Raw genomic sequence first — 12156 nt, forward strand, 5'->3', positions numbered from 1 at the left:
TCCCTCCATTTTTATTCAAACCCCTTCCCTCCCTTCTTTTTGCCTCTCTAATTAGCTACATTAGCATTTCACAGTCGTTTAGCGCTTCGCCGGAAGAGGCTTGGATGACCTCGGAAGAGAGGTCGGCGAGGACTTAAACAGCCTGAAGTCCACAGATGCTTGTGCATGAGCATGGTTTTATGCATGCATGGACCAAAACTAAAGTAATTATTTGAAAACTGAAAGCAAGAAGGGGTAGAAGACAGCGATGAGTCAAAAACGTTGTTGATAAGCCCAAAATGTCAAAAATAATTCTTTCAACCGCAGAATATAAGGCTGAGTGAGCAAAAAAAGAAAAAAAAAAAAGGGATGGATATTTAAGATGAGGCGAAAATGCAAAGGACAGCAAAATGCAGATCTAGCTGTGATAGTTGGAAACGTATGAATGAAAAAATAAAAAAACGGACGGCTGACTGAGCTGACAGGAGAAGAAAGGGAACACAGAGCTGGGAGCAAGCATCTCCTCCTGGGAACGCATCACCAGAAGCATTCCTAGCAGACATGACCAATCTCCAATTTCCCTCTGAAACTCTACACACACTCTGCTCTCTGCATTCAACCCAGGAGTGCTGAAGATAGCCAAGCTGACGAAAGTCTTACAGCAGGACTGCAACACCGCCCAACAACCCCATCTGCAATCAGAACCAACACGTCTGACAGCTGGCATGCATAGGTGCATAAATAAATGCTCCATCTGCAAGAGCCAGATTGACGGAGCAAATGTGTGCCTCACCAACCTGTGCATTCTGCTTCAGCGCTAGTAAATGCAACGTGGGCCCATGCCTTCAGGTGCTTTTGCTCATCAGGTTTAAATGTTTGTGGCACTTTTGTTCGTCTGCGAAGCCGTCTAATGTGACTGATACCGATGGCTATTCTCAGCAATAAAATCTTGCAGAAAACTGCCCTCAGAAGTAAAATAAAAATGTTTAGCGTACTTTAGCAAGAAAAAAATAAAGACAACCTACCCGTTCTGCATTGTTGTGGGGTCATATGTTAACGCCATGCCGCTCTGTTGAAGGAAGAAAAGAGAAAAACATGCAGGTTTAAGAAAACATACTAGTGCATACTTTACATTAGGTGGAGAGGAGAAGCCAAGAAAATCCTAAACTATGTTGAAAAAAACTCTTGTGAAAAAAAAAAAACAATTGTTTGCTCTCAGGGCATTTATGTACAACTGATGGTTGACCTTCGTGTAAGAACAGATACCTGTTCCAAAAAGCCTACTTTATATAACAAAGAGCTCCTCTATGCAGCTTTTTGACAAACAGATTTAACAGAGAAGAAAAGAAACAACATTTAGAGAACTAAGGGAACTACACTGTCTTGCAAATTCTGCATTTTTTGTGTTCTCCACTAAATGAGTCAATTATTTGCAGAACCATTTGCTCCAAAAATGGCTGCAACCTTTTTCAGTTCAGCTTTTCACATGGTTGCAGATGTTTCTTTGCAAAAATGCTGAAGCTCTGTTAGACCCAAATGGACAGCGTCTAAGCATTAATTTGTCATACTTTTCACAGATTAACGTCTGGACGTTGAGTTTGGATACATGATTATGACTGGCTGTACATTCAGTGTAGTTTTCCTGCTCTTATGTAAACCTTATCCAAGTCCTTTGTAGCCTCTAAAATTCACCCTGAATCTATCTCAGTCCATCTTCCCATCAACTCTGACCAGTTTTTTTGTCCCTGCTAACAAAAACAATTCTCTCAGCATAATGCTGCCACTACCATGTTGGCACAATATGATCAGATCACCTTCTTCAATATGTTTGGCTTTTGGTTGCCATGATGTTTGGTCTCTTGTCTGCTTCTTTGATTAATCTCCTTTATTTTATCTATTTACTAATTTGGCAATACTTATTCAATGGTAATTGCCCTATTCTATCACATAAACATTTCAGTAAATGTAATTGAAGTTTGTGGTTGTAGTGTGACAAAATGTGGTGAAGTTCAAGGGGAATGAGCACTGGCACTGTAGAAGTTAACATTTACGTGTGTGTTAATGATAAAAATAAACTTGCAAAAATGTCAGAAAATACTGTCAATATTGCCTTTTTTTACATCTTTAATGTAAAAATCCTTCAGCATCACACTGGAAGATATTTCAATCAGCCACCTTTATGTGAACAATTAAAAATGCGACAACTTTCATCTTTTTCTATTGCTACAATAATCATTATAAACATGGTGAGGTCATCATGACTGAATTCTAATAAGGTTGAACATCAAATGCTCAGCACAATGCTACAGAGACTAGGCCATTATCTTAAAATTAAAATATGCTAAAGAGTTCTTTTATTACCTGGAACAATTTTTCCAGGAAAGAAACACCCTGAGGATTAACAACGAAAAGATGCAAAATATAAAACCTATTAAGTCACAAAATCGAAAATCTGTCACTGAAGGATCTTTACACCACATCACTAACAAATATTTCATTAAATGTGTGAAAAGTAATGTTATCATGCTAAAAATGCAACTTTTCTAATGAAAAAAAAGTAAAATAAAATATTCAGAGCTGTAAAACTGACTTTGGTAAGAAGCTATTTATCTGCACTGCTGTTTTCTTCCTCCTCACCTGCAGCACAGTCAAGAAATGATTCCAAGCTTCACATGTACCCTGTGTGTGGTTCTCTGAACACAGGTGTTTTACTTGTGTGTGTAAAAATGTGTGTGCATCCTTGTCTCAAGGCCAGGCTCTTTTAGAAAACAGGGGTTCAGGGAGCCGAGCTGAGCGCGAGCGTGCAATGAAGCACCTCAAGCATCTCCACTGTGAGATGTCTCTATTAGTCAGCCTGGACTCTTAAACCCAATTCCAGAAAATGCATAAACCTCTAACAAGATGCTCTGGGGCCAAGCGAGCCTCGTCAGAACTCTGGACGGCTGGAAACTGTGTGAAGAATTCTGTGGAGAACACTCAACATTTATTTCACGTCGACACAAAAGGTTGGAAAAATGAGAGAAAATGTGAAATTCTAGCACCAAGGCATTTAAAATGAAGAAATACAACACTGTGTTGAAATTTGTTTTCATGCATGTAAGGAGGAGTTTCAATCCGTTACATCCTGAAGGATTAAAGGTCAAACACAAACATCACGGTTGCCCATCGTGATGAAGTCGCCGCCTGGTGCCGTTTCGCTCCACTTCACCACACTGCTCTTTCCCAACCTCCTTGCACCGCGAGTGCTGAGAAAATTTTACTCTGTGCGTGGGTGGCGACATTATTTTGCACTTTTCCGTTGTTCTTTAAATTAGAGGTTTGGCATCCAGAGTCTAAATCTGAACCCACTCTTTGTGCAGCAGTCAATCTGCTTTCAGTGCTCAGCACAAGGTTTCATTTTATACGGAGATGACAATGTAGAGGTGAAAGTTTAAACAAAGAGAAAAAAAATTGACTTTGCGAAAGTTTAGAAATGTGATATTTCAAATTTATGCAAGGCCGGTTTTTATATTGTCTTCAGTGACTCGAGTTCAGCCCACTGTGTGTCACTGGAAATGAAAACCGATAATGACCGAGCAGGGAAGCTGACAAGTGCCGTGGAAATCTTCTGTAAACGCTGAAAGTCAAATAAATCGAAACCGAGCAGAAAGTTGAGATTTCATTGGTTTTCATGCATCAGGACAAAAACCAAGAGATGTAGAGTGAAAAAATGGTGACAAGTTTAAAAAAATATTTGTATGTATTTAAAAGTGAAACATTCAAATGGCTAAAACTGCCTTCGCTCTGATTTTCCTTGATAGAAATCAGTACAATCAAATTGGTTTCAGAAATCTATTACTTAAACTTAAATTCAGAATTTTGTTAAAGAACATTAGTGATCAAGCAGAGATGAAAGGAAGACACCAAGCCAGTCAGACATAAAATTGCCAATCAGGAACTCTTCTGGAAAAGTGTCAAAAAAAAAGTCATGCTTTACAGAGAGCTATGATATGTTCAACTTACAAATTCCCATGAGCTGTGCCTCTTACAGGACGACACCAAAATGAAGTTTTTAGGCCAACATGCAAAACACTAACTCTACATATCTTTATGTATTATCCCTCTTCAGCTTCACACTTATGCACGTCCCTGTGTTGGTCTGTCACGAGGGTCAACAACCTTTACAACCTAAAGAAATGTTTTTGAATAAATTTTTTCCAGAGCTGCAAAACCTCCATGACCCATCAAGGGCACAGACTGTAAAGTTTTATAAATACCTACTGTATAATTTTTTTTTGTTGTATGGTCACAGAACGATCATGTTAACTCTATGTTATGGTTGTAAAATGTATAACAAACAAACTTTTACAAAGAGAAAAATAATATATTTGATACATTCATATTTTTATGTATAAATAAGAAAAAAAAATTTGTTTGTGGCCCAAAAATCTCCATACCAATTGTTGTCATGTGGTGGAATATTTATACTTTTTTGCAAAAAAAAAAAATACATAGAAAACTTACTAAAATCAGTCTTTTTTTACATTACTGCTCAGTTCTCTCCCTCCGCACAGTATTGGACCATCACCATTAAAAACTGAGTGATTTAAGGTTGATTAGATCTTGCCATTATCTTACGCAATTAATATCTTGAAAATATTACTTTTGTGGCCTGTATGTCCCGTGTAAATTTAGCCTAAACAAGATGTCAAGCTTGGTTAACCCATCAGATAATTTCCAACCACATTTTAATATCTATACACCTTGTATCGTGAACCCAATTCTAAAAACAGCTCAGGCTGGGACGTCAATGACATTATTAGTGTTGGAGTGTGAGCATGATTTATTAATAAACACACATTTTTTTGTTTATTTTTAGCGTTTTGCATTAATGATGTCCCAAGTAGGAAACTAAATGCCTAAAGTTTTCTTAAAAGTGTGTGTTGCAGTACTCAGGACTGCTTTGAATGGCTACAAAGGATCCTTTTCATTTATTTATTTTTTCTGCTAAGTCCTGCTTTGATTGTTTAATAAGCTCCAGCTCACCTCTCCTTCTCTTGTCCACGGTCGTCCATTCTGGGGATATTTAACCTGGCTCTGCCTCTTCTTCTGGCCTCCATCAGCAAACTTGCACAACAGGGGCTCTGCAGGAGCTAGACTCAATTAAAAGGAGATGGAGACAACGACAAGGAAAAAAAAAAAAAAAGATAAGTTACTCATCTTAGAAGTAAGAAAAACCTCAGAATGTTTCCAAGATGAGATGAATAAAGGGAGTTTTATGCTGCGACTTAAAAGCAAACATACCGTTAATCAAATGGACCTGGAAACCACACTTAACCTCCAGCAGAACCCTTATCTCCTCCACAGCTTTATCAAATCATCTGAACAACAGTCTTATCGCCACAATTTCTACAACTTAGCTTTCTCGAAAACAGCCTTGACACTGAATCAAAGCCACAGGCTAATCATCAAAGCATGCTAAGCATGGTTCAAAACAAACCAAACAGTCATGCTCAATGCCCCAAATTATCCCCACACTTTGACCCCGGGGCAATGGGTGCAGATTACAGCTGCTTCAAAGAAAACACAGCCTCTTTCTGGACCAGAGAAAGCAGAAAGACTTGATTGCAAACTGGATTAACTGAGTGTGACCCCTCCATTGGACCTCTATCTGAACTCTAGAGTACTAGGTGCTAAATAAAGAGACATAGTCTGGTGACAGTGTTGACACAAAAAACAAACAGGCTTGGGAAATACAAAATTATTCTAATTTAAGGGAATATCTTATGAAAACGTGTCAGGGTGAACAGCAGTTTCTGTTACAAGCAAATTCTTCTGCAACAGCACGAGTCAAAAACATATTTAAAAGTATAATAGGCTATTTATTTAGACAGCTTGATGTTTTATGTAATGTGAAAGAGATTTGCTTGCGCTTTGATAAGCCACAAATTTAGCTGTACGAAGACTGTTATTTTGTCAGACAGACTCTGGGACCCACATTCTCCTATGTAGTTACATAACTACACAAAAGCTGTTCGCGTTAATATAATGTAAGGAACATAATCAAATTCAACACCTCAGGTGGGCTGAGACATAAAAGTCCAACACATGTTGAAAGCTACAACATTTAAAAGATATTGTCCGGTATCCTGGGAAACGCCAAATGACTGTCAGCTGAGCTGTCTATCCTTCTCTGTTTGTTGCTGGAATTATAGCGAGCCTTCAACTCTGAGCTCCAACTTGTGGAAGAGGAGGTTTAATCTCTAATCCTTGAGCACTGATATCCTGCAACTTCTGGAAGTGTCCCAACTCCATCATACTGGGATGAAATGACTAAAAGACCTCCTCATGCAGAGGACGTAGAGTGTCCTGCATGTTTTAAACATCTCCGTTTCAACATAAAACCGTGTGTGAAGAAAATTTGTTTCCCTTTTCATCACTTTAGCACCTACCGTGTAGCTTGTTTGCGTGTGTGTATTCAGTGAAATTTGCTTTGTGAATCTAGTGCAGAAATAAGCAGCGGCCTTGCGAATTTCCACCGTTGTGACAAAACATTTTCATAGATTTTATCATGCATCCTTTCATTCATCTGAACAATAGCAGAGGGCACAGTAATTTTTCAGCAAAATGACAAAAACAGAACAAATTTTACCAAGTTGTTTTCATGTGTGTTAACACAAGTCAAAATGGAAAACAATATTTTGTCGACAGTAGAAGGCTACTCTGAATTTCATGATTCATAATGAAAAACAACAAAGAAAATTGAATTTCAACCACACATTTGAAATGCTGTACCATGACAAAACTCTGAAGTTTAGCACAGACATGAAAGCTGTATCTGTGCTCAGTAGCTGTTCTGTTTCCCTGGTCGAGCAAACAGAGCAAGACACGGCGACAACAGCTGACAACACATCAAGTATTCTGGCAGAGCATGTTTTTATCTGTCTTTTCTAAAGCAGAACCCCCCAAAAAAACAGCTGAAACTCTGTTTACTATTTTCTTGTTGTGCCTGCATAAAAATGAGTCCTCTGAAGTAAACAGAAATTCTTACTTTACTTAGCAGCGGCGTTAGCATAAACATTTTAATTATACACTTTACACTTATTATAGTTAACTGACTTATAAGTAAGTTTAAAAATTATTTTTCCCCAACAAAGAACAAAGAAACACTGCTTGTTTTTCGGTTTCAAGGCTGTAAAATGACATTAATTTAAATGCAAAAACATGTTTACACTCTGCATACGATAAAATAAATTCAGATGGAAAGTTGATAAAAAAAAAACAATATAAATAAATCCGATATTTTTAATCCAAAGCAAAATATTGTGCTTCTTTTTCTTAAGTTTTTGAGTTAAAAAACAAGTGATGATTTAAATTTTTTTTTGCAGATAAATAAGGTAAGTTTTGAGGCTCACTCTGGACAAGTCGCCACAAGTTAACACAAATTCATACAAAACGGGCCAAACGCACACATTAGAAGTCAATTCTTAGCGACCAACTAACTTCAATATATTTTGGACTGTGGGAAAAAAGCAGGAGTAGAGCCAATGTGTGGATGGGGCGAACGTATAAAGAGCATACACCAAAGACCCTGGATCGGGGTCCTAGTAGGAACGTCTAGAATTGAAGAGGCTTCTAAACAAACGGCAGGCAGACACATCTCTCAAACAGAATTGGAAAACATTGAATTGTGAAGGTTCTACGTATAGTATGTTGAGATAAAACGTGAGGTTGTGAATGTCTGACAAACATTTGTCTGTGCTTAACCAAAGAACACCAATGTCAGCGGCCAGTCTGCGTTGGTCTGACAGCTAAACGACAGAAAATTTCCACCGAGGCAAACAGAAGTCACAAAGAGTCTAAAAAATTAATTCCAGGAATGCCTTGCAGCTGTCAGCTTGTACGTTTTGGTCAGATATTGCATTCTGTATATTTGACCTGTACGGTGAGCTTTGGCTGCCCAAAATCAGCATTAAAGCTAAACTATGCATAACCCCCTGACAAAAAACTCCAAAACAAAACAAAACCTTCAGGAATAATGTGAGCTGGATAGTTGATTCAAATATAGCGATGTGTTGCACCAGTCTAGCAAGACATTTTTTTCCAGGCAAACTTTAATGGAAATATTCTGATTTGCTTTGCTTTTATGCCTTAGGGACTGAAACTCTTACTGTTACAGATTCCAATATAAAATCTCCCAAGCTTTAAGAATGCTTTAACATAATGTGAGCCATATACCAAAAATGAAATTTGACCCCAGCAAATCCACCAAAGTTCACTACATTGAAATAAAACGATGTGGAATGGCAAGTTATTCAACTGGATTCTACATCAAGTCGATTGTGGACATTTAAAACAATATGAAAAACACATTTTACAACTTTGTATATACAAGGGTCCTCAGATTTCAGCAGGCCAGTGTCAGACTCAAGATCCATTATGGGGAAAACCTGCAAAGAGCTTAGGAGCTAAAAAAAAAAGTATATAACAAGTTCTGATTGTTCCACATATAACAAGTTCTGATTGTTCCACATTACAGTATTACATGTAAGACATCGTTTTTAGGTAAATGATTAAGACTCATGCAATGGTTGTGATGTTGTTCCAGTATATTGTTTCTCCTTTGGAAGTGATTCAAGGACAATCAAGTTCTGGGTTGTCCAAATACACCAAATAAATCATAGCTTGGCTTGGGGAGGAGTATTGACATCATTTTATTAGACAGACTGTAAAACTGGGCCTGCAAGGCAGGAATTGAAGAGGTATAAATGGTCCAAGGACCTAAATTCACTTAATGGGCATTAACAGCCATCATGACAGTCCCTCTGAGACTCATGATGAAACCTACAACAGTCAACTTGTTATTCCCTAATTGAGAACTTGATATGCAGTAAGAGAATAGCAATAAAACACAAATCAACAAGAGCAAAGGTCACCTGTATGCAGACATAGTTACTTGTAATGTGTATGTTTTTCTGCTTCCTTTCACGGTTGCTTTTCAGCAGCCTGCAGCATTTGGTTGGAAGTTATAGATAATAACTACCCCTACATGGATAATTTGTTTAAAACTGTTCCTCGTGTCCTGTTGTCATGATCCTATATATTTATGCCATTCCAGTAAGAACCACTGAAGAATGTCCATGGAGAAACACCAGCTCATGATATTAATTTATTCTTTTCAGCCATTGTACTTGTTTTGATACACATTGTGATTCCAATAGTAATTTCTGTTTGATTACATCTAAAATGACTGACTCATTACAGACTAACAGTGTTGTAATGTGAGGTCCAGTCAGAACTATATTTTTAAGTCAAAGTAAAAACAAGAAATAATGATTTATAGATTAAATGATCATCTCTCTGTGCACTAAATTGTCTAAAAGTTAAAAAAAAAAGTAAACAACTGAAACAACTTTTAACATGATAAAAAGTCAACTTTTAAAACTTTTGACTGAGTTTTATTTGTACATGCTTAAATGTGTATAGGTGAATTCAGTGGACAAAAAAAATTGTTTACTGAGTTACAGTCTTCAATCTTTGACCTTTTCTGCTCAAATGGCAGGACTTGTTTACTGGTAAGAAGGTGGGTGGCTTGTACTGGAAGGAGCAGATCACACACTGTTAGTGCAGCTGCGGGAAACTTTAGCAGGGAAATAAAGAAACCTCGGCAACTCCAACGCAGAACACATTTTATGTATATCTTGTTTAAAGGATATGAGAGAAGGGAATTCAGACTACAGTAAAACACACTCCTCTTTCACTCAGTTTGGAGTATAAAGTGCATTTATAATGGATTTACAACATCTTCTACTGGTAATTATAGAAACATTAAAATATATGTGGTGATGATGATTTTAAGGTTGAAACTAACAAAAACAAAACAGCAGATCTATGAAGCAGTGCACAGGTTTTAAGCCATACAGTGCAATGATTTATCATTGTTGAACAATAAGTGATGAGGATTTGTTGGTTTCAATATGTTACTCAAAAAAATTTGTTTACACAGTTTATTTGTTTTATATTATCTTTGATATTTTGCCTTTTTAAAAATGTTAGATTATATTTTATTGTAAAAATGAAACATTATCTCACTATTCCTTCAAAATAAGCAATGAGTTACATGGAGGTGCTAGAACATTCCTTAGAAATATTATCCACATAAAAGTCATTAACCCAAAATATAATTAAATCAATAATCTGTGCTGTGACAGTGGCACTTGTAAATTGTTTATTCCTATTATATGCAATTATTATTTTTTATTTATTTTTTTACCAACACAGATATTAGCTTTGGTAGATCAAATCCAACAAATAAGCAAGAATCCTGCAGAGATACCATACATATGTTGCTTCTTTCATATAAGCAACGTGTGAGACCCAACATCTGGTGCAGGAAATGTGCTATGAAAAATATCCACTAGCAAACAACATGCTAAAATATTCATTTGAAAAAAAAAAGATTTAATCTACAAAAACAACTAAATGGGGAAAAAAAATCAGTGAGGTGAAGCAACGCCCTTCAAAGCTCTCTGAGAAAACAACATGTGCTCCAGATGGTTAGTTGGTCAAGGATCAAGACAAGCGGATGCTGACAAATTGTTTGTGGAATTAAAACACCTAGACTAAAAAATTAATGGATCTGTCCAAGGAGTAACCCATCACCTCTAACAGGGCTGGCCGGCTGACTGGGTGCGTAAAATGTCGTAAAATCTAAAAGACACATTCATCATAAATTCATAAAAATTAAAATTAAGGGTGAGAACTAAAGCAGCTGTCATATTTCTTCCATCTCACCGAGAACAAATCTAAAAAGACATCTACATATGAAGCATTATGTAGAAGCTAACCTTCAGCCATGTTTCCCCATTTTTACATTGCGCTTGTTTTATGGAAGAAAACGTAAAATTGCACAAGGTTTAACTTCATCGGGATGAGGTAGGTTACTTTTATTGTGATACTACCATTTCATTCAATTATTATTCCATACTTAAAATCTAAAGAGTTTAGTTAAGTGGCCCACAAAACAGTCTGTTTGTGAACTCAAAAGGTCAAATAATTGGCCAAAATGATCAGAAAGTAAGTCGGATTTCATTAGATGGAGAAAAATACTTCGTCTTCCAACTATCCAGCGTGCCAGCGTGTGTGAAGACAGAATGTCTGCTTTCAACATGCCAGAAAAGTCAGAGGCAGCCCGGTTTAGTTGTTGATCAAATTCTGGAGCTTACATGTGTTTCCAACAGGGCAAAGCACAGCAACAGCAACCATTAAAACAAATCTGATGGCAGACAAAACAGCTGAAACAATTGGGGGGAAATATGGTATAAAGAAAGCAGTGCCCCCAGGGAGAAGGGGGGGGGGGAACCGCATATCAGTGGTGAAAACTGGCAAGGAATCTTAAATGTGAGACATATGAGGAAAAAGAAAGGATGAAGCAATTAAGTTGGAAAAAAAGAGAGGAAAAAGGGCTTGAATAAGTTCTGAAAATTATTTTTTTAAAAACCCCTTGCTTCAAATGAGTAACAGGAAATCAATGTCTTCTGACTCAGAGTTGAATCGAGATTTTCAATACATATATAATAAATCAGGGCAGTGTCTTAAAGTCCAGGAAATCTGAGGAAGTGAAAATGTTTTCATGCTAGGTTAGTGAATAGATTGTCAAAGACGACGTCCTTGTATTTAAATGTCTTGAATCGACGTGCCCTCTGATTTGTTTTAACATCACATTCTGACATCAAGCCGTTTGACAAAACTGTGCAGCGCGTGAACGGATCGGAAAGGTTTCCCACTGGCGCTGACTTTTACACTCGCTGTATGGAGGCACGAGCTGCAAAAACACAGAGAAGAAAATGCAGCAGGCAACCAGTCACATAACTTGTGATTACTTGATTTACATTTCAGATTGGAGTGCTGGATCTCGCTCGGCTCAGTAAAAGGCATTGATACGTTGGGAGAGCTCAAGCTGTTTCCAGCACATTTATTTCCCCCCTCTGGAAATCAATCGTTTTTCCAACGTTTTTCCTTCAATAGACTTTGTACATCCGAAACAAACAGAAATCAACATTTTATGGATCTGGATGAGACGACCTAATAAAGTTTAGTCTGAGCAAGAAGTAAAGCGCAGAGAAAACTGTTAAGTTTGATAAAAGACGCTGCTTGGAGGAGTCAGAAAGCAGCGAATCAGTAACGGTTCGGTTGTTG

At 37.3% G+C, this 12156-nt stretch overlaps 1 protein-coding gene across 3 annotated transcripts in view; it reads right to left on the bottom strand.

The window, feature by feature from the left end:
• LOC103478357 (RNA-binding motif, single-stranded-interacting protein 3) overlaps window positions 1-12156 on the bottom strand; it is a 149767-nt gene that overhangs the window by 25606 nt on the left and 112005 nt on the right. For all 3 annotated transcript variants that reach the window (XM_017309584.2, XM_008432132.3, XM_008432138.3), the window contains exons 7-8: window positions 5005-5111; window positions 1005-1048 (exon numbers count right to left, since the gene is read on the bottom strand). In XM_017309584.2, the coding sequence (XP_017165073.1) occupies window positions 1005-1048; window positions 5005-5111 (151 nt within the window). The remainder of the gene's footprint in view (window positions 1-1004; window positions 1049-5004; window positions 5112-12156) is intronic.

Source organism: Poecilia reticulata, chromosome 16, assembly GCF_904066995.2.
Source record: "Poecilia reticulata chromosome 16, P_reticulata-male-v2, whole genome shotgun sequence".
In the NCBI taxonomy this organism is placed as follows: domain Eukaryota; kingdom Metazoa; phylum Chordata; class Actinopteri; order Cyprinodontiformes; family Poeciliidae; genus Poecilia; species Poecilia reticulata.